This window comes from Nestor notabilis, unplaced genomic scaffold (genome assembly GCF_000696875.1).
Source record: "Nestor notabilis isolate BGI_N333 unplaced genomic scaffold, ASM69687v1 scaffold14968, whole genome shotgun sequence".
NCBI lineage: Eukaryota > Metazoa > Chordata > Aves > Psittaciformes > Psittacidae > Nestor > Nestor notabilis.
Genome location: NW_009938858.1, coordinates 23,568 through 46,746, shown reverse-complemented (window position 1 = coordinate 46,746; position 23,179 = coordinate 23,568). Strand labels below are relative to the sequence as shown.

Here is a 23,179-nt window from a genome sequence, read left to right as displayed (position 1 = left end):
TGTGAAGCAGATCCTCCTGGAAACCGTGCTACAGAAAATAAGGAGGTCAGGGGTGACAGCCAATATGGCTTCACCAAGGGCTAATTGTGCCTGAAAAATTTGATGGCCTTCTGTGACAGGATTACAGCACTAGTGGATAAGGGAAGAGAGAGTGAAGTCATCTACCTGGACTTGTGCAAAGTATTTGACACTGTCCTGCATGACATCCTTGTCTCTAAACTGGAGAGACATGGGTTTGATGGATGGACAGCTTGGTGGATAAGGAATTGTCTGGATGGTTGCACTCAATGACTCGATGTCCAAGTGGAGACTACTGACGAGTGCTGTCCCTCAGGTCAGTATTGGGACCAGTGCTGTTCAACATCTTTTTTGGTAACATGGGCAGTGGGATTGAGCGTGCACTCAGTAGGTTTGCTAATGACACCAAGCTGTGTGGTGCAGAGCTATCTTTATAAAGATGGACCACTCAGTGGATAAGGGATTGGCTAGACAGTCATGGCCAAAGCTGATGTCCAAGTGGAGATCAGTGACGAGTGGTGTTCCTCAGGGGTCAGTATTGGACCAGCACTGTTCAACATCTTTTCAGCAACATGGACAGTGGGATCGAGCACCCTCAGCAAGTTTGTTAATGACATCAAGCTGTGTGGTGCAATCGACGCACTGGAAGAAAGGGATGGGATCCAGAGGGACTTGACAGGTTGGAGATGTGGGACTGTGTGAACCTCATGAAGTTCAACCAGGCCAAGTGCAAGGTCCTGCACCTGGGATGGGTAATCCTAGGCACAAACATGGGCTGGGCAGAGACTGGATTGAGAGTAGCCCTGAGGAGAAGGACCTGGGTGTGTTTGTTGACAAGAAGCTCAACGTGACCTTGCAGTGTGTGTTTGCATCTCAGAAAGCCAATCATGTCCTGGGGCTGCATCAAAAGGAGCATGGCCAGCAGATCGTGGGAGTTGATTCTCCCCCTCTGCTTGGCTCTAGTGAGACCCCACCTGGAGGATTGCATTCAGTTCTAGGGCCCCCAACACAAGAAGCATATGGATATGGTGGAGCAAGTCCAGAGCAGGGTGATGCAGATGGTCAGAGGGCTGGAGCACCTCTCCAGTGGAGACAGGCTGAGAGAGCTGGGCTTGTTCAGCCTGGAGAAGGCTCCGGGGAGACCTTAGATCAGCTTCCAGTACCTAAAGGGGACCTACAAGAAATCTGGAGAGGGACTTTTTACAGGGACATGTAGTGACAGGACATGTGGGAATGGCTTTGGACTGACGGAAGGGAGATTTAGGTTAGATATAAGGAAGAAATTATTTACTGTGAGGGTGGTGAGGCCCTGGCACAGGGTGCCCAGAGAAGCTGTGGCTGCCCCATCTCTGGCAGTGTTCAAGGCCAGGCTGGACGGGGCTTGGAGCAACCTGCTCTAGTGGAAGGTGTCCCTGCCCGTGGCAGGGGGTCAGAACTGGATGAGCTTTAAGGTCCCTTCCAACCCGAACCATTTTCTGATTTAATTGATCATGTGAAATTCATGCCACAAGGGGTGTCTTGGTAGACAGATCTTTATTGCCTAAATTGGAATTTAGTACCATGCTAGATTAAGTCCTGAGAAACATGTACTGTCAGGTTTTAATGGACAAAATTTTGTGCTGGGTGTTTTCTCATGTCAGAACAAGGTTATTGTAACACAACGGTTACTTGTGTGGCCTTTTTTCTTTTCCTTTTTTTTTTCTCGTTTTAAACTAGAAATTGAATACTGAGGGTAATGGAGAAAGTGCAATATGTTTGTCTCCTCCTGACCACTTTATCAGCTCAGGCTTTCTCTTTGGGCAAAGGGCTTTTAAAGGTTTTTGTTTTAGCTTGATATAATATGAGAGAAATAAAGTTTTGTAAGCATGAAACCAAACCAACACTTCAAATAGACATTGTTGTATATGGGTTTATCCCGTTTTTAAACTTACTCAGTAGACTGGTTTCCAGCAGGCATCTATACAAGCAACTGATACACTATATAGCCAGTTTATTTTGTTTTTCAGGGCAGTATGACTGCAATGACTGTGTTTTTTCCTTTGGATACAGCTAGGCTTAGATTTCAGGGTAAGTGTAAAACTCTAGTTTCTTTGAATGATGGTGTTTCTGTTCATCTTGGCTTGGGCACTTGTAAGGGTGGTTGTAGGGGGACCTGTCTTGCATGAACAAGAATCTTAGCTGTGTAACACTAACACCATTTAATTGCTAACACCATTTTTCAGCTGAAGGTAATTCTCCCTTTTGAAAGGATGGGGTAACTTTTTAACTAGCTGAAAAGGCTGTGTGATCTACAACCAGATGTGGCTGTAAATGGTTATCTAAGAGCAAAAAAAAGAAAAAGATGTGAGATTACACAGGATTACATTTGTGAGCTGTTGCTTTTGGCTGCTGAGAACACATCATAACACAGGGGCAGTATCATGAAAAATGAATATAGAATTGTTCCTGAGAATGGTTTAAAGAGAAAAATCAGGGTTACAACTGGGAAGAGGAACATCCAATTATTTACAAAAATGCATCTGTGTATAAAATTTGGTTTTCTAATGCTCTGCCATCTAATCAAAAGTCACAGAATCACCAAGTATTTTAGTGCTGTGACTAAAGTGCTGTTAAGAACTAGAGGGAGATCATCAGCCAGGTCATTGGAAATCTGTGGCTGAGAAACAAGCACCGTGTTGCTGTTGAGCAGCTTTCAGTGAAGGAAGAGACAGTGTTTTGCTAAGGCTTAGCTCTTTGCTTTGCTAGCGGTGCTAGTCTGGAGTCCAAGGCATGATTTTGAGAGCAGTTACGCAGGCCCAATTCTGGCCTCTTACCTAATGGGAACCTACCTTCAGTTCATGTTGCAACCATCCATTTAGGAACAGATAACTACAGATACTCTGGTGCACAACAGAACGTGCCAGTCTGGCAAAGAATAAAACAAGGAAGTAGCCTTACCTAGCAAATGAAACAAAGGAGACGCTTTTTGGAATTGCTGCAGAAATAGGGAACATCTGTCCTTTATGAGGAAGAAGGAACATGCTCTTCTGGGGTATGTTCAGAGTAGGAAGGATAAGGACTTGAAAATGAGTAATTTTCAATTAATGAGGAATAATATAAAAGTTTGATTCTTTTGTTTTCCAGTTGATGAGAAGCGGAAGTCTAAGACAACACCAGCAGTCCTATTGGAAATAATCAAAGAAGAAGGCCTGTAAGTAGATACCAATTTTCTGCTTGTTTGCCTGTAGACAAGCTCTGAAACTAATTTGGATTTGTTTTTATAGTGGAATAGTTAGCCCAAATCTGCGTGGGCAGATTTTTACTCTGAATTGTCTCCATGTAAGAGTGATATGACTTGCATCATCTTCTGTGTTCATCTTTAGCTAATTTGGATTAACTTTCTTGAGCACCTTATGCAATTGATCTGCTCAGTGATGTAACTGTGCCTTCATTAGCGAGGTAGCTGTGCCTCCTTAGACATGCAGGTTTGTACGCAAACGTACTTTCATGTACCTGATAAACCAGCTTCATCTGCCTGGAGTCTTGGGTGTGTCCATTTCTCATAACTAAGATGAAACTTTTGGGCAGCTGAGCCACTTTCAACACGAGAATTGAGACATGTTTCCCAGTTGGAAGTTTTCTCTCCTCCAAAGTATGTGCAAGTAAACAAGAAGTGATTCTTTATCCTGGTAAGATTCAAGATCTATCTAAAAGCGGTTAACTTCCATTGATGCTGTGCTTTAGTATTTGCAGCACAGTCTGAGCTGAGCTGGCTGGGAAAACAGTTGTATGCATGTCTTTGTTACAAGTAATTTTCCTAAGTGGATCCCTGGAACTCTTCAGTAGATCAAAGCTTCCAGGACATTGAAGTTGACAAAAGTTTAACTTGGCCAATGATGTTTTGCCAGCTTTGAACTTGAGCAGTTGGTAGTTGTACGCACAAGTACTTCTCAGTCAGTTAGTGATCTCTCTTGTTCACATTCCATCATTACTTTGTCACATGAGGGTGGCAAGTAAATTTCCATTTTAAAAAGGAAGAAAGAGGAGAAAAAAAGACAAAGAAGTACATTGGAGAGACTGCAACAGTGGTTATCCTATTTTTCCTGTGAAACAGAAAAAAAAACAGTAATTCTGGCAGGAGGGGAACATTGTTACTTCCAAAGGTTCTGAGAAGGCCTGGCTAAGCAATGAATGATACTAGTTTTAGGGATGTGTCTGAAACAACCGAAAACCAAACCAACAATAAATCTGAAATGTGATGCAAGGTTGTAAACATAAACTTAAACAGGGGAAATTCAGGTTAGATATAAGGAAGAAGTTCTTTACTGTGAGAGTAGTGAGGCACTGGAACAGGTTGCCCAAAGAAATGCTCTGTCCCTGACAGTGTTCAAGACCAGGTTGGACAGAGCCTTGGGCGACACGATCTAGTGTGAAGTGTCCCTGCCCATGGCAGGGGGTTGGAACTAGATGATCTTAAAGTTCTTTCCAACATGAACCATTCTGTGATTCTATATTGTTTGTGTGAGTTTGTAGTTTTGTCTTGTATCACATCACACTTTCGTGAGATTGATTTTCTTATCTAGATAAAGCTAAGATAATTAGCTTTAGCTAATGGACATTCTGTAGAAGTTTATCAAACAGCTTTGCTTTCGTCCTTTCATAGGTCATATGAAAGGTGTTCACTGGTATACACTGAGTTTTTCTCAAGGTTGCAGTTTAGAACACAAAGTTAGGTTTTATTTGTGTGCAGAAGTATCTGTATATGATACACTGACAAGCCATTAAAGTAATGTTTCTTGTCTTGGTTTTGTGTTTTTTACTGCAAGATGATTAATTTGAAAGCCATTGGAAGTTTTTCTTAATAAATTGGGGAAACCAAACTAAAACTCTTGGAGGCCATGGCCCTCAGAAGGTGTTTCTCCCTTTCTTTTTCAGCACAGAAAAGATAGGTGATGCAAAAATTGTTTTAATTCTACACATGACTGTGTAGTCAAATTGTACCTGCTTGGTTAGGTACGCCTGGAGCTTCAGAAACACTTTTGATACTGTGGTGTATTCCCACCTACGTGGGAGGGAGAAGCACTTGATGCATCTGAGATGAAAAACTAGCATTTACATTACAAGAACAGTCAGATGCTGCATTTACCATCCTTGCATCTTTTATGGTCTCCTTCTTGGGGATCCTTATATTCTGTGTATTCCCAATATTCCGATGAATACTAAAGAGCTTCCATGGTTACCGCTAGTTGTTGAAGAGATTTCTTACGCATTTAACTTGATACCAGTTGTCTACCTGTCCCACGCAGCATCAGTGAAGTGTGTATCATTATCTCTTTCTGGATGTATTGTAGAACATGCTGTTGAGTTGTCCCTTTTTTGCAGACTCTTCAGGCCTGCCTGAGAAGGGAGCTTTGTTAGTCAGGTGTTAGGAAATCATTCTTAAATTAAGATAGATTTAGATGATACACTGACAATTATTCGCAACACCTCTAAAATAAGACAGCTGTGAATCATAAGGCAGTATTCAGTTTTTCATCTATTTGATTAATCTAGTTAAATTTCAGTAGGTACTACCTGTTTCTTGCTTACCTGACTGATTTGCTCTAGATTTTAATGCAACATGTCTGTTAGAAATTCCTCCCACCTGGATATCTCATACGCCATATGCCTCAGGTTGCATCCTTTTGAAAACTCCTCTTGGTGAAATACATCCATTTCAGTAATTAGTGTTCCATTTTTAAATGTTATGTGAGAATCCAGACTTTCTTCTTCCTTACCTTAGGTGTTTGGGGTGGTTTTTAATTTCATTTATTTATTTATTTTGTATTGAAGCGGTAGTTGTCTGTCTTTTTCCCCCCAGCTTTGTTAAGCATTGCTTTGTTTCCTTGGAGATTTGAGCATCTCTTTACTTAGGTGTTTTCCTTTTTTATTGGACTGACAACTCTGTTTCTCAACAAAGATAAGACTTCTCGTCGTGCCTTTGTATGTTTTAGTACATGGTTTGAACTGACTGTATCAGTATGTATGTTAATATACAGACTTCAAACATGTATTCATCCCCTGGATGTTTGTAGTTCACTGCTGGCTGTTGGTAGAGAGCAAATATGGTGGTAATGCTCACTTTTGGAGTGACTGAGCCCCAAGCTTCTCACTGTAAATACATTGTATGTCTACAGCTCCTTTTCAGTGGAGTTATTCCTGATTACTACAGTTTATAAATACAGGTGCTTAGGGTTTGTTTGTAGGGGTTTTCTTAATGGTACCGTCAGGAGTTTAGTATGGTTTGTTACCATCATTGATAAAGACATACCTAGTTAGTATTGCATGTGGTATACAGTATTGTATCTCTGTGACCTTCCATGTAACATCAACCAAATCACATAAATACTTTGCTGATCCTTATTATGACTTTTTCCTCTCCATTAGGTTGGCACCATATCGAGGATGGTTCCCTGTTATCTCCAGCCTTTGCTGTTCCAATTTTGTTTATTTTTATACCTTTAATAGTCTTAAAGGTCTCTGGGTCAAAGGTCAGCATTCAACCACTGGAAAAGACTTGGTTCTTGGGGTTGTTGCAGGTAAGACTTAAAAATCTCAATTTCATCCAAAATTGATTTTTAGTGTATCTAATATTTTTCATTCTGAAGTCGATTGGAGGTCACACTGTGTGTTTATGCCTCCCACTGTATGGGGACCTGCTTTGTTGTACATCTCTGACTTGTTCTTCTGTGTCCTCCCTGCCTCATAAGTAGGTGCATAAAATTCTTTTGTGAATCCTGGCACAAACCACAGTATTTTATTTGTCTGGTGTGTTGTTTACCATGGTATCTAAGCATCATCATGTAGATTTTGAAGACAAGTGGCAGGGGAAAGTGATAGTTTATTTCAGAGGAAAATATATATGCCAGTTCCAAAGTATTTTCAGTTATGGTACGTAAGTTTTTAACGTAAGCATTTGGATGTCAGCTTTCAGACCTGTGGATGCTGTGGTGTTTTCTTTGAAGGGATTAGGACATAAGTGCCTTTTCTAGCAAATCCAGTGTGAAAAATCACCACCATGTGCCTGTGCGTGCCAGTAGTACTCTGCAGGTACAATTGCTTGTGCAACCACTCTGGAAGAAGACAATTTAAAAAAAAACTGCACATAAGGCTTATGATTTTTAGATTTTTGGGGAGGTGAGTGGGGGAAGGCTTTTTGCTTAATTTTTGGTAGTTTCTTGTACTTTCAGTGTAGGCACAATGAATGGGTGAATAGTTGGGGGAAAGTAAGGAAAGAAATCTTAAGTTGGCTTTATACATTCTGGAACAAAGGCTACAGGACTTAGGGTAACAGCTTGTTAGTTAAATGACTTCTTCAGTGTCAGTAGATTATATCCTTACAGTGGAATAATATCTAGTAGAAATTGAAAAACTCCACTTAAGGTGTTTACTAATTCTTTCTACCTACCTTTCATTCCTACTACTGGTAGCAAATATAGATTGGGAAAATACATTAAAAAACCCAAATAAAAAAATGAAACAGAAATACCCAAACCCCTTCCCAGTCTGGAAAATAAAGTTTTATGACTTTTTCCTTTAACTGAGTCTTGGTGAAAAATTACAAATAGACTGTGCTCTAACCTTTTGCTCCTTAATGTAATCACATTGACTTTGGTTAAGAGAGATTAATGTGGCTTGCCTTTTCTAGTGCTTGATTTTGCTCAGAACATCTTTGGAGAGCTGACTGTAGTCCTTATGAAGGACACTGAAATGTAGTTATGTTTATATTCTGCTTTTCTGAACCCTTTTTAAGGAAAAGAAAAAGAGCAAACAGGCCCAATGTAGGCAGTAAAGTTCACCTTTGTCAGATTTACTGTTCTTGATAGTTTTGTAGTAACCCATCTCAATATAACTCTGTCACTCGGTTTCCTACCAAAGCAACCAATGTAGAAGCAATTGCTAATTTCTGTGATGCAGAAATATTAATAATTTTTTACTTAGTTACTTCAAAGTAATTGTCTTGGTCATTACTGAACAGGAGAGACCTGTACCAGGTGATCGCAGAAGAAGTGTCACTTAATCCTTCTCCCTGTTTGTTTAGAACTGTATTTTGCAACACCTCTTTTTTTGCAGCCTTATGTACGCTTGTCTGTTTCTCTTCCCCCATCCTAATTTCTGATACTCAACTTTCAAGCTTTACTGCTGGAATTTGTTATTGTGTGTAATCTCTTGCCACTTCTAAGCCTACTTAAAGTATTTACAGAATTCTGACTTTTCCACCTGAAGTGTACTTAATGAATCTAGAAGCTAGATATTCTCATTCTTTTGGCAGCGTAGGAGCCCTGTTCTGGTAATCAAGCTGCATGCATTTATCTGGTTTGATCTCTGATTATAAAATAATCCTTCTAACCTTATCGCTCTGTCTTTCTGAAAGTAGTCAGGCAGCAAGTCAACATGGAGTGAAGTAGGGCATGAAAAAGTAGAGCGTCTTGTGCTCCACTGTGGTGTAGTATGCAGCAAAGTAACAAGTTCACTTAAGATTCCTTCAACATGTTCACATTTGGTGTATTCTGTTGTCTGGTGTGGCTTTTTGTTGGGGTTTTTTTGGTTAGTTGGTTTGGGGTTTCTTTTGTTAGTTTTGGGGAAGAGTAACAGAAATGTCTTCCCGCTGCATGCAGTGGTAGAACTTTGGGCAATACCTGGAGTACCTCATTAAAACTTACCACTGTACTTTTCCCATCTGCTGTGTTAACTGTATTTCCTTCTTCCTACCAGTAATTTCAGTAGCCTGTGAATCAGGGTTAAAAGCAAATAAGAAAACATTTGAAATAATCTTCTGGTTCTTGCTGATTTTTTTTATTTTTTTTTTTTTTTAATTTCTTTTGGTGCTGTGTTTTGTCTTAGGTGTAGTGAATGTTCTCTTGACCACTCCTCTTTGGGTGGTGAACACGCGTCTGAAGCTCCAGGGAGCAAAATTTAGAAATGAAGACATTGTACCAACCAATTATAAAGGCATAATAGGTAAGCGCCTGTTATTGTCTTCAACCAAAGAAAAGTTCATTAAATTAAATATATCAGGGACTCTGAAATTTGAAGACTTTTGTTCATGTAACTGATTTCACTCTGGAATCTCCATGCTTCCCTTTCACTTTGCTGTATTTTTGTTTAGCAGGAAACTGGACTTGGCCATTTCTGATGGTAATTAAGAGTTTATAGTATGCATAAATATACTTGTAGTTAAAACACCTTTTGTAAAGGCAGGTGTCTTATGGAAATTCTGGAGTAGTAGTGAGCCCAGTGAGGTGGTAGCTGGGAGTCTGAGTTTGGACAGACAATTTGCCAATTAAACTTCACTCACTTTAATTGCTTCCCCACTCACATGTTCAGGCTGTCTTCCTTTTAAAAATAAATAAATACATATTGTTTTAATTTTGAAGACTGTTCAGAAGACCTTAATGTTGATGCTGAGCTTGTACTAAAAAATGCAAGAACCTCCTTTGTCACTCTTTTTATGTTAACTTCCAGTTTAGAATGGAAGACTAAAAAGTTACAGAAAAGACATCAGTGGACTTTTAAACACTTTGAATATTACACTTTTCTTACCTTCTACAGGCAGAATTTTGTACTCAAAATTTTAATGATTCCTTCTCTCCCCCCCTTTCTCTCAGATGCCTTTCATCAGATAATACGAGATGAAGGAGTCTTAGCTTTATGGAATGGTACTTTCCCTTCCTTGCTTCTGGTCTTCAATCCTGCCATACAATTCATGTTTTATGAAGGCTTTAAACGGAAGCTTTTGAAAAAGCAGCTGCAGGTGAGTATGTTTTGGGGCCAGTTCATATCAATATGTTAAAAAGTCATCGCTTTTCCTTAAGATGTAGCGAGATTATTTTTACATGAGATTTTGCATCATAAATGAGGCTTGGGTTTTTTATTACCATCTTTAGTCAGTACTGCAGCTGTAGCACTCTACTTGTGCCTGATCATCTCTACAGTTATGTTATGGACAATACATTTTTTTGAGTGATGAGCTTCCCTTTGCATTATTATTTGCCTGTTGGCTAATTGCTATATTTATTTCTCATGTTTCCTTTAAATAACTTAGTTCTACCGTAAATTAGGGTATGCTTTGTCCATGATCAGTGGAGAGGGAAAATACATTTTTCCCCTAGCACTGGTCACTTTTAGTTTTGACAACATTTTTCTTCCTATTTGATCTTTTCCTTATTGTCTTAAGTATATCAGATTGACTTTTGTTTTTTTACAGTGTGCATGAGTGTGCATATTTCTGATTGAAGTCAACATATTTTGCAAATGTGGAGCATGTTTTGAAATGGGCCTGTGCTTATTTTCAGTGATGAATTCACTCTGTTAGACTGAGGTGCTCTGTAATCAGTCTTAGGCTGTAACAATGTATTTGGTGCATCCTGAAACACTGGGCTTTGGAGGTGAGGTTGGGTTTCCGGATAGAGCTCTTGTGGGAGGAGATTTTTAGCCTACGTCATCAAGACTAAAGTTCTACCTGCTAGGGTAGTGATTATGTCTCAGGATTATAGAGTGGTGTTCAAAGATTCTTTTACTGCCACCTTTCCACAAATGCTGTGTGACTTGTTGATTCAAATGATGCAAAAGCTGAAATGCTTATTGATTGATGGTATGTTTAAATGCTATCTCCTTGTCTTTTGTCTGCTCTTGGTGCTTTAAATTAGTCTAGTTGTATGGCTTTCTCCGCTGTTTTAGTAACCTAGTTATAGTGAGAAATGAAAAAGTTTGTGAGCAGGTGGAAGCTACAAATAAACATTAGTTGTGGGAAAGTAAGTTGGTTGAACTATAACTAACTCTGTAAAAGAGAAGACCCAGATATTTTGTGAGATCTCTATGCAAAGATACGTAGATAACCTCATAGCAGGTACCAGTACAGAACCCCCAAGTACATCTGAGTAATTGGCTGTTTCAGTACTATGTGGAAGTAATACGTTCTTTATCTATTGAACAGCTTACATCTTTGGATGCTTTTGTCATCGGAGCAGTAGCCAAAGCAGTTGCCACCACCCTCACTTATCCTCTACAGACAGTACAGTCAATTCTGCGGGTAAGTAATAATTTCATTCCAGAGTAGCTACCTCTGACTTGTTCTGCATAATGCAAGCCTTGTTCATATGGCTTGTTTTTCTTGGTGTTAATGAACCCTTTAGTTTGGGAGATCCTTTTGCACAATGCAGGCCACTGATAAGGATGCCTCTCTTCTTTGATCCTGTACTGACAGATTCTGATAGAACTTGGTATTACTGGTGCACATCTATTTCAAACAGCCAGTAGGATTGATAACATAATGCATCGGTATAGTGTCTCACAGGAGATGATGCACCATACTACAGAAATGTAGATTTACTTCTTTGAAGTAAAGTTGGAAGTTAAAATTAAATCCTCTAAACCCAGTTTGTTTCCAGATGACCTAGGGTAATGAAAAAGAAGTTCTCTTCATAGGTTTGGTTTTATTCAGATGATGGCTTGACCTTGTCAGTAGCCAGAATGTGATTCATCAGGGGAAGCTGAGCTCCCTCATAAATAGTACCTTTAACCACTTGTCTGGCCTTGTACGCTGATTGTAGTGGTAATGGAAACCATTGCGTTTATTCTCACTTGTGATCTGTATGTATGCTGGATAATGCTGCTACCTTCAATATGTACCAGTACACAAGCAAGCATATTCTGTGCTTTTTAATCTGTTTTTGTAAGTTGTTTCTTGATGGTTTCTATAACAGCTAAATATTAATAAATGTTATTTCATGAAATAGGCTATTTTCCTAAGGAAAAGCCATAACTTGTCTGTATGTTAAAGCCATTATATATGTTCTAAAACTTGCATGAATTTGGATAATTAGTTGAACATGAGCCTTCCATGCCTAGTATCTAGTCTTGTCTAATAGGGTATTTTTCTAGTTAATCGTTCATCTGGAAAAGTGATTTTCATGCAAGTTTTATAATTATTTTTGTTTTTTCTTCTCTCTAATTAGAGTGGGCTATATGTATTTTCCTTTCTGATAACCTGTAAAAAGGTTGTTTGGATGCTGTATTTCAAACCAACAGGATTTGAATATGTTTACTGTGTGGTATTGCTACCCTGAAAAGACACTAGATAAAACTTCTCTCTCTTCACAGCTTTCTACTTCAACACCCCAATAGTGCACAAACTGGCATCTGGATTGTAGATGTGTGAGCTGCATGTTAGTTTTGTCAGCAGTTATCTTTTCTGAAGTTTTTATAACTTTTGATGATCAGTGCCTTCATTCATTGTCTTACCCTGTTCTAATAGCTTGGGCACATCTCAGGAATTAAAAGTAGTAACACAGGCTTCTATTACTGAAGTGACAGATACAGAAAAACATCTAACAAATACAGCTTTGTGTGGAGAAATTGCAACATCAGTCTGTTCCCAGTTGATTACATGTTTTCTGCTGGTGTGAAGGAGAACTGGAAGGAAAGTTGGAGTGATTTATTTTAGCCTTAGCATTGCACAGCAGTGCAGTTTTCACTGGGCTGCACGAGTATAACAACTTCAATCCTCGTTCCTTTCTGTAGTTGCTATAGAAGTGGTTACAATTTTGTGACTATTCATGTTTTGTCTGTCTTCTCGTGGCTTTTTGAACAAAATTCTTCTGTCTCTTGCTGACAGCATTATCCTTTAAAAAAGAGCAGCTCTGGTACATTGTGCTGCCAGCTCGATGTACACACCAGCTGCTGCTTACTGCTCACCTCAGCTGAAATCAGCTAGTTCATTGCTGGCTTGCCAAGGTGAGTTGCATTTCTGCTAGAGCACAGCTTAACCATCAGTGGCATGGTGGTGGTGGTGGACTTTTTCTCACAGTGGCCCACTGAAATAAAGTGGCCTATGTGCTGCTTCTCACTGCCAGTCCATCCTCTCGCTGTGATGATGGGGAATACAAGGACCCTATCTCTAGCTCTACAGTCACTACAGATGACTTGTTTCCCTTTGCTCTATGAAAGAAGTAATAGCCAGAAACCCTGAACACTTCTGGCGAGAACAGAAATGTGCATGTGTGATACCTGTGTTGTCAAGTTCAAACTTGCTCTACTTTATAATCAATCATAGAATACCAGGTTGGAAGAGACCTCGAGGATCATCTGGTCCAACCTTAGCGTGTTTTCTCATCTAAAGCTAGCATTTATATTTGCTAACGCTTTTGCCACTCATAAAGTTATGAATAAAGGCTTAGTAGTTTCAGAAATAACATTCTGCATGAAGTGTACTTTGTATAGTTGTGGGGTTATTTGAAACAATTTTAGCAGATTTACACACAAGCCAGTACAATCTTGATATAATTCATAAAAACGTAAACATAATTAAGTTCTATCATCAAAATAGAACTACAGGTATCTTTCAACCTTATTTAAGCCTTTAGAAGCTTGCTATTGTTTGAAAGTTATTAGGGTTCTTTGTAAAGGAGTCACTTTTTGGCAAAGTGCTCTTTGTGCTTCCATACGATGAACAGTTACCCTGTGTAATGGGTAGTGGTCAGCAGCTTCCAGCCTTGCCATTTGGTATGTCTATGTCCTTTTCAGTCATTCAAAATACAAGGGACCAGTGTTACTCATTAGGCAGTGAAACTGTTCTTTAGCTTATGTGTTGGTAAAAAGTGGATAAATTAACTTTGCAACTGGAGAAATAGCAATAGTAGTAATGTTTTTAGTCATCCTGTGTGAAAAAGTCTCTTTAAAACTCAAGCTTCTTTTTCCAGTACAGAGAATGCCAGTCCCTTTGGGAAGTCTTCTGCAGTAATTGATGACCTACAGAAAAATGAACTTTTTTTTTTCCCTTTTGATGAACCTTTGTTTACAGTATAAAAATAGTCCAATGGTAGAGAAAAGAGGAGAAAGAAACACCTAATCCTGGTGTTGTTTGGAAGCCTGTGAGTAATCTGGGCAATGACTGGCATTGTAACTTGGAACCTACTTAGCAATTTTTTGAGGATGTGTCTGTATCTTTGACAGTAATCCTTAGCATTGATTTATCAATATCAAATGAGTTACTTGTTGATGAGAAGATTGTGGGATTGTGAACAAATATTTGCTTAATAAAGGGAGATTTCCAGCAGTGTTCTGTTGCTGCTGTTTCAAAGTCTTTAATACATAGCACAAGGACCTGTGTCATCCTGGCATTTTCTTTATAATTTCTAAACTGCCTCAGTTTGCTTGCATACTCTACCTACTGTCAGTGGTAATTTCTTACACTAAAGAAGTAGCAGTTGCCTGAGGAAGTTCTGGGAGAAACTCATCCACAGGCAGTTGCTCAAGTTCACCTTTTTTAGCACAGAAGCATAAGACAGATAAAACAGCTTCAAAAGCTGTTTGGCTATGTTGTTATAAATACAAGCATGGCAAGCCTCGTATATTAATAATTCATAGTTACAGCTTGCCGATAGTTCTGTCGACCTGTGTCAGATAAGAGTATCCATGAATCCTAGAAAAGGAGTTGCTGAAATTGCTGGTTTAACTCTGAGACATAAAATTAGAGCAGCAGCTGGCATGCCTGCTGAAAACAGTCTGTGGATAAGCAAATGCAGTGAGTAAGTGAATTACTTAGACCAGGTAGGTGGATCAAACAATTTTGGATTCTTCCACAGCAGTTCACATGGAAATGTTTTGCTCCGAGATGCATCGCTGCGCAGGTGAATTTTGGGTTCAGCTGTGCAATCTCAGTGTAATAATGGTTTGTAGATGTATAAGGCTTTGAATCTTAGGTGAAAGCTGAGCAAGCCAGAAGTTGCTTTGAATGTCATGTTCCTACTAAGACTGCAAATTACGCTTTCAAGATCTTGAAAACTGTTTCCTCCAGAGCAATTGAAAGAGACCGTATATGGCTACGTGTAATCTCTTAGAATCCATCTGAAAATGAAAACCAATTATCGTAGCAAATACCATTTTAGTGCTTGCTGTGTAAAGTTCAGTCTTGTCAGCTTTGGCCTCAGTTCTTCACTGATGGCTAGTACAACCCAGAAAATGTTAAAAGAGGTTTGAGATAGGCTTTCCAGATTTTACACGTGTTGGGTTTGCTGCTCAGCACCATGGAGAAACAGTGAAACAAAATGCTCTGCCTTTATTCGTTTTCCAGTTTGGACGCCACAGGTTGAACCCAGAGAACCGAACTCTAGGCAGTCTTAGAAATGTTCTTTACCTTCTTCAACAGAGAGTGAGGTGAGTTTTCTTGTGGTATTTTTTTGGTTTTTTTTCTAACATGATACAGAAGACTTGAGTATTACTAATATGTTGAAAATGTCGTTAGATCTAAATTATGGGGGGGTTTGCCTCCCTTAAATTTTCCATTTGAATCAACCTGTATTTTGTAATATTGCAGAACAAGTACACAAACACAAATTCTTCTAAATATCTGTACAGTAACTGGTATCAAGGATATATATGGATACCTGTTCACCTCTCATCTTGAAAAGAAGCAAATTACTTGCATAAAAGACTTCCTGCAGAATTTTCTCTTTAAAGTATTACTAAACATAGGTGGCACTCTAGATCAAGAATGAATTTAAGATTCTTATGATTGTGATAAACTTGTGATATTACTTGTTCTTTGTAGTGTACTGATTTACTTATAGAGGGCTATTCACACTTGTTTTCTTATTTGTTTGCTTGTTTTCTTTCTTAGGCGCTTTGGATTAATGGGACTCTACAAAGGCCTTGAAGCAAAGCTCCTGCAGACAGTCCTTACTGCTGCTCTTATGTTTCTAGTGTATGAGAAACTGACTGCTGCAACCTTCACAGTCATGGGATTAAAGCATTCACGCAGGCATTGAAAAAGGGACCTATGCCAAAGATTATGGGGTCTGGAAAACACATTTTGTTTCTGAGACCTGGCTGGGTAACAAAGGGTGCTCACTTCCTCTGTTTCTTTTTAGCCATCTCCATCTCCATTATTTGGAGAAATTTGGAATACACTCTATAGGGCCTGTTGTCATGAGTTCAGGGATAGCCCATTCCTTACTATTCTGTGAACTCACAGTGTTAAGAAAAAAACCAGACCTGGTTTAAGCACTTGACGTGAAATTTTAACTACCATATGATTTGGTTGACATTCTTGGCAAGAATGAGTATCTCTCACTCTGCTTTGTTGTTTTCCTTCAAATAATCCTCAACTATTCTTCTACCTTTACCTTCTGTCAGCAGTTGCTGGGGCTGGTTTTATGTTATTTTCTTTGTCCTGTGTTTGTCAATTCTTATGTGGTTCATTAAAATAATTCATAAAGAACAAGATTTTTGACATGGCTTTCTTTTATCAAGTATGCTTGTGGCACAGAATGATGGGATGTTGCCCCAAATACCTGGTGCTGAGATTTCTTGAACTGATAGAATGTGCATTACCAGCGAATAGGCATGCTGCCTTCTTGAATCCACCCATTTTTAATCTTGAAAATTTCAAATGCAGATACTGGCTAGGTCGGAAGAACATAACCTCTTGCTTTGTCAAGATGAGTACCTCAAGCTGCCTCAACAAATGGACTTGCTACTCAGAAATACGTGAAGTTCTGTAACCCTTTTTCTTGTGAGAATATGTGAATTCACACCATGTTCTCATGCAGACAGGGAGCACTGTCCTATGCTTCAGAAGTGGCGTGTCCTTTCAAAAATGTGCTGCAATTATTTTTATACTGATCTTCCCAGACACTTTCCTGACCATAAAGCATAAAGGCTGTAACTTTTGTCCCAGTTAATGTGTTCACGTTCTTTTTGCATAGTTTTGGTCAATAGTCTTAGGTCATATAGTCCAAGTAAATCTTTGTGTGTCCATCGTAAATTTTGCAGTAGGATTGTTCTGAAGAACAGTTTTATGATTGAAGTATTGAGAAATTCTGTGATAGTTTAACACCAAGACTGTCTGGGAGGAGAATTGGATGCTGCAGGAAATAGTTTACTGAATTGCTAAGTAACATCCCTTTTTGGCTGGGAGGAGAATTGGATGCTGCAGGAAATAGGTTACTGAATTGCTAAATAGCATCCCTTTTTGAGTCTGAATTGAGTTAATTCAAAGTATATTGGAATGCAGTTTGCAGACAATGCTGTCTTTTGAACAAGAACAAAAACCTTTACACCGACTGCTTCTTTAAGAGAATGAGGATTATTGTTATACAAGAAAAAATGTTCTTAATTCAGTGCTGGATGCTTTTCAGTCCAAATGGGATTTACACATGACAAGTGAGAATGAAAAAGCGTAATGATTATACTGTAATTATACTTCAATAGATGCCATGAAATTTAATGAAAGACAGGAAAAGAAACAATCCCAATTCTGTGAATTTCAGTGGAAATATTTGTCTGACTGAAATGAGTTATCCTGGGGAAAGATAGTCTGCTGTCTTTTTGGTGTTTTGAATAGCAATTCAGATAAGCTACCTCACTTGGAAATTCCTGCTCTCAGAAGCATTGTGGGGATGCTGAGAGGCTGTCGGCTTTATGCAGATGAAAAGTGATTCTCATGTTCCTTCTTGGGCTGAAATCTGTGGCTGCTAGAAGCTGTGTTTTTTTCTGGTCTGTGGCACAAAGGAGCAATTCCTGCAAACACAGGAAGATTTTTCTGATTGCTGTACCTGTAAGGAGAAAGTAAATGCTTGCTTGCTATCTAGCCTGATTAATAGTTGCCTACCAGCCAGTGTGGTTTCACAGGGATGAAGAAGTATCTCACTCTTGCAAAATAACCTGCATGCAGAACTGTGTGGAGAGGAGTTCTGGGCTTCGCTCTGTCTGTTTGACTGTTACATCTGCAACAGACATTTTACATGATACGCTCTGCTGATGAGTTGTAATGAAACAGCTTCATAAAGGGATAGAAACAAAAGCTATTGAAGCTGGGAGCATCTTCAGGCTCCTTTTAGCGATAGGCCTATGGTATTTAAAATTTGCTCCTGCATTCTGCAGTATTGATTCAAACATTAGACTGGGCCAACTGAAAGATTACTAGAGATGGCCGAGGAATTGCTCAGTTGTTTGTGCAATCAGCAGGCAGCATTCATGTTACAGGTGGTACCTCCACCTAAGTTTTCTCAGGTGTAGTTTGAACAGGTGATAACATTTCTGTTAGAATTCCTAAAATGATTTCAGGCTTCAAAGATGTATATGAGAATCTTTGAGATTAAAAAAGCATAATGTATCAAAGCAAACTATGAAAGATAATACCTCTCATCTGAGTATTAAAGTTGTAAGTCACCTATAGTAGAGAAATACTGTCCAGAAATAAACTCAAAATATAGAAATTTTACTCTATTTCAAAATATGTTTAGATATATTATTGTTTCCTGACATCCCCCTCACAAGGGAGAAGGAATACAAGGAGGGAAAGGAATGCAGGGGAGCTGCTGGAGGTGTTGTAAAGACACGATTGAGCTAATCTGGCTCTGTAGTTAGGTCATTTCACTGAAAAAAAAAATAAATTACAGAATCACAATGTTTTGGGAAGGGGCCCTAAAGATCATCTGGTTCCAGCCCCAAAGACTGTAGGAGAACTAACGACACAGTTCCATGATGAACAGCACAAAACATACAAGTGTTCTTTCAGACAAAAGTAACTCCTAATTCACATGGATTTGGCATTTGAAGCTGGAAGTAGATGTGAGGATGGAGTACAAGGTGATATGGCACAAGAAGGTCTACGTGCCAGTGCCTGCAATGAAGGCCTCAGCACTGGGATTGCAGTTGCCACCGTGCTGCATTTCTGCTGCGTGGTCAGTATGTAACTGCATGCTCTCACCAAAAATTGGTGTCAATTTGCTTCTAGAGAACCTAACAGAAAGTATTTTCATCTTGAAGTGAAAACCAGCCCCCCTCCCCCTCTTAAAAAGTTATATATATAATTTTCAGAGACAAAGGGAGAGATGATTACTAAAGACGGCAGCAGAGAGGATCTTTTGTCTTAGCCAAGTTCCGTCATGGATAATTCTGTCCTTAGCTCAATTTAGGAGACTTAAATTTAATCCTGTCGTGTTCTTTCTCTTCCCTATCGCACACTTTGAAGGTAGGAATCCCTTAAGGCTCCTTAGAGGCTGCAAAGCAAGTGGCTCCTCAGGTAACCATCATGCTTGGAATGAATTCTGCTCCTGTTTGTATTCTAGACCATGCTTCTCATGACTACAGGTTGTTTGCCTGTGTAGTAGAGCAGTATTTAACACATTTTAGCTTACTGTAATGTTCTTCACTAAGCCTCAGGTTAGACGTTGAGAGCTGATAGGGTATAAGGTGTACTCTCTGTCTTTAATGATGTTGAACTGCTGAATGCTGCTAAATAGCAGTATCTATTGCCAGAACTGGCTGGGCTTTGCAGGAAGAGTCCCTCCATTGTACATTTTGTCTTTGCAGGCTGCCCTGAAGAAAGTTACTGAAACCTGAAAGCTGGGGCACACACCCTGTGTGGGAGGAAACATGAGATTTGCCTCCAGTCTGTCCAAGAGGAACAGAATGTGCTGCACTGCAAAGCTGCTCCTACAGATTAATCCTTCCATTACGCATCTTACTGGTCATCCCTGTGGAAGGGAAGAAGGAAGTGCTGACCCTGTTCCTTGATGGTCTTTTGTAGCAAAGGCAGTCAAACGCAGTTCATTCCGGCAAAAACAAGGTAAATTTTCAAGACGGATATCCCTGCACATCGATGGAATTATTTTTTCCATCACATGTGAAGAACATTTCTCAACTGATGACCGTGGGTCAGGAGAGCACAGAGCCGTGGGAGATCTAATTTACTTAATATTTATAGCTTCCAGGTTTTTGATAGCACTAGATAAAATAGATTAGCTTCAGGATCTGATAAACAACAGAAAGAGCTTGTTTTGAACTGGTGCTATACCATGCAGTAAGCTGCCCTGTCTAGAATTCTTTTAACTTCTCTATTCTTCCTTCAGTTTGTGTTCGAAAGAAATGGACTCTGGAACTTTCTGGAAAGTAATAACTAAAAAGAGGTCTATCCACCTTTCTATTTGGCTAACAACGTTTTTCTCTGCTGTTCCTACAGTAGCAACATAGTTAATCTGTCAAAACAGCAGCCACTTTAAGGGGCAGAAGCTTGTGCAAACACAGATTTATTTCTGCGTCCTCTGCAGCCAGAGAGGTACCAGTGCATTTACTGTGGCTGGAGGAGAGGGAAGAGATGTAATTTGGTGGTGGTCCAGATCAGAAAGCTCAGTGAAACAATCCTGTAGCTAGCAGCAATGGGTATGTACAGATGATAGCAAGGGCAAAAACTATCTGTGAGGGGTTCCCGGGTGCACATCCCCAGCACGTTAACAGATCCTGATGTACAGTGGGGTCTGGCTCACGGGGGTGCTATCGCAGCAGTAATGAACTGTGCAGTTCACATCATCTCTTCAGTGTATCAGCAGCAACAGTCTTCATTTTTACAATCACTGGCTGAAAAATTTGTGTTCTCTTGGAGCTGGAATTCTCTGGGCAGGGTTTTTTTTATTCCTTGCAGAATAACCCATCACTTGGTGCTTCTCATCTGCAGTGTTGCTTGCTGTCATTTTTCAGATCAGCTGAAGGAAATTATAGGTGTGTCTAGGTTGCTGATACTTTCACTTGGATTTTGGTTGCTAAAATTGCATTAAGGTGTTTAGGAGGTCTCCCAACCACTGCTGATATTCTAGGTTGTAACTGAGTCAGAAATGATTTAAAAGGCACGCAGTTACACATTGGGAACAGCACCTCAGAGCAACACATTTTAACAATGGGGAAATCTCTCCGCAGAGTGTATTTGCAGCTGTATCTCTAGTGCTGAACTCCAGCTGGGTGCATGTGTGCTGGACTAGGGGGCATGTATACAGAAGGGGCCTGGGATCAAATCCCATCACCCTCAGCACAGCGGGATCAGTCCTGGTTTATCCATAGGAAAACACTTCCCCAGTGCTCAGCTCACACAGGGACAATTGCAGTCAATAGTGTTTGTTATCCAGCTGCCGTCACAGCATGCGTTGGTCTTATTCTTAGTAACGGCTAATCTCTCTGTACGCTTACATCCAGAGATGGAGGGCATGGGTTTGGGGTTTTTTCCTGATAGGATTTATTTGGAATGAGAGACAAATGCCAACCAGGCTTTGTCAGGCTTCACTGTGGCTTCCTTACTGAAAATTGTTGCTTTACGATTCTTGGCTCGGCCTTTCTGATCTTAATCTGTGATGGACGGAAGATTTCAGCATGTCTGGGTGGATTAGAGACGTGACAGGGCTCCCCCAAATGTCCCTTTATCTCAGCTGAGTGATGAACATCGAGGCCCAAAGTTTTCTTTTGAACAGAAGAGTCTCCTGGCCCTGTTGTTGTTAGAAGTTTGCTGTTCTTTTAATGTCCTTGAGGGGCTGCGGTGACTCGCTGATGAGAAGGTTTTATGAAACACTGCCTTTCATGAATGCTGATGAGAGAAAACTAATTTGATGGATTTTTCTCATCATCTTCCCTTGTGCACGTGTCCACACAGTCATGAGCCTTGGAGTCACCTGTTGTATACAGAATATATGTCTGTCTTTCTTCTGAATTACTGTCTTAGGCTTGCCTTGTGGCCATGAATGAAAATATACTTTGACACTACAGTTCTGTGATTTTGAGATTCCCCGGATTGCAGCAGACAATGTATGAGGGGTTTGTATTTTTTTTCACGAGAGGAGGCAGCCTTTTCTCTCCCTGCTTCATTTCTACTCTTTCTTTACCATTTTGAAAAACCCACGTCAGAGACTTCATATGCTGCTTTCAAAACTCTACAAGTACTTATCAAGAATAAAACTGAATGTTCCAAGAAAACCGAAATGTATTTAGTGCTAGAGGATAAAGTGGGAAAATGTTCTCCCTTCATCATAAGCAGAGAAGAGAACAAAGAAATGGGGAAAGAAGTAGTAACTCCTATTTCCTCATTGCTTTTCTCTGGAGCAAATACATATAAGGTTTGTCAAAAGCTGAAGGAGAAACACTCACGGAAGCCCTAATGGAGCAGCATGTTTGTTTGACTGACCTTTTGAAAATGAGAATTGACTCTGGAGACTTTGCAGCTCCTGCCTGTAAGATGTAAACCGCTCCCGTAGCATTCCACAAGCTTTCATAGCCAAGTCTGAAACTCTATTCGATGGAGAGGCTCAGCACCCTGAAGCTCAGCAACCTTGTGATACACCTTTTCTCCTTGAGGAGCCTGGTTTGTTCCTGTTGAGTTAGAGGGGGCTCAGTGTGGGGAGCCGGAAAGCAGTGCCTGTGTTATTTGTATTTTTAGTATATTCCGGGTTTTCCTGTATTTTCTGTTTATTTTGGTGTATGGCCGGGAGGAAGGAGGCCGGACACCGGCAGGTGGCAGCCAAGCTGAAGATTTTGAATAGCCTGGAAGAAGGGAACACCAGGAGCTGGATATGAGTGTCAGTGACGTTCTGTTTGGAGAAGCTGCATCCCCTTACAGAGGAGGATGCTCGCTTTTGGACTATGCTGTCTGCATCAGACACTGCTTGTACAGATTGGTGGGGCTCTTTTTTTCCCCTGGTGTCATTATAGTGAATTAAATCCCCAGATGACCTTAAAGCCTTTCTTTCAATAGAGGCAAAATTTGTTTTGATGCCGTGTCAGAATATTACTGAATTGAATACGGTGCATATTGTGTTGAATGCTGTTAGTTGAGTAAATGCATGTTGACAGAAGTGAGGAACAGTTCGGTAGGAAGAAGAGGAAATAGTTAATTGGTGTGTTTCAGTGTAAGACATTTCAGAGGTGAGATGGAAATACACGGAGTTACATGGAATGGAAAAATCAAGTTGCAAGAAGGAAGTATTTGTGAAGTGATTGTGCCAAATGGTTGTGTCTCAATTCAGGACGACCCTGGGATACGGTGTGTCGGTACTTTTAGGTTGCTGCCACCACCACCAAAACCTGATGGGCCATTTCAGTGTAGTCTTTATTTCACAGATTTGGCATGATTCTGTGAGGCAGACTGAATTACATGGGCTGGCAAAAGTAGACGCTGTTGCTACCTGTGATTGCATTTTGGGCAGATTTCTTACTAGCACTTTAGAGATAACACCAAATGATTTCACAGTGCAACAGTGACCATGGCCAAGAGATGTGATTTCAGTCTCTGCTTTCTGGTTTGTACAGTTGAGTCCCTTCTGATGAACTGAGCCTGAGCCATCCTTCCTCTGCCCATCTACAACCTCACCACAGCTCTCAT

The 23,179-nt window shown here is 40.0% G+C and overlaps 1 protein-coding gene across 1 annotated transcript; it reads left to right on the top strand.

Moving 5' to 3' along the window:
- Window positions 1-2,030: 2,030 nt before the first annotated feature.
- On the top strand, window positions 2,031-16,260 carry SLC25A17 (solute carrier family 25 (mitochondrial carrier; peroxisomal membrane protein, 34kDa), member 17). Its single transcript, XM_010019571.1, has 8 exons — window positions 2,031-2,085; window positions 3,142-3,208; window positions 6,424-6,575; window positions 8,881-8,997; window positions 9,645-9,790; window positions 10,973-11,068; window positions 15,110-15,192; window positions 15,656-16,260. Exons 1-8 carry the CDS (start codon window positions 2,031-2,033, stop codon window positions 15,801-15,803), a joined length of 864 nt encoding a protein of 287 aa, XP_010017873.1. The 3' UTR covers window positions 15,804-16,260.
- The last annotated feature ends 6,919 nt before the right edge of the window (window positions 16,261-23,179 follow it).

Coding starts and splice junctions, on each gene's coding strand:
- SLC25A17 (XM_010019571.1), top strand. CDS start 2,031: ATGACTGCAATGACTGTGTTTTTTCCTTTGGATACAGCTAGGCTTAGA. Junction 2,086..3,141: donor AGCTAGGCTTAGATTTCAGG/GTAAGTGTAAAA, acceptor TTTGTTTTCCAG/TTGATGAGAAGCGGAAGTCT. Junction 3,209..6,423: donor ATAATCAAAGAAGAAGGCCT/GTAAGTAGATAC, acceptor CCTCTCCATTAG/GTTGGCACCATATCGAGGAT.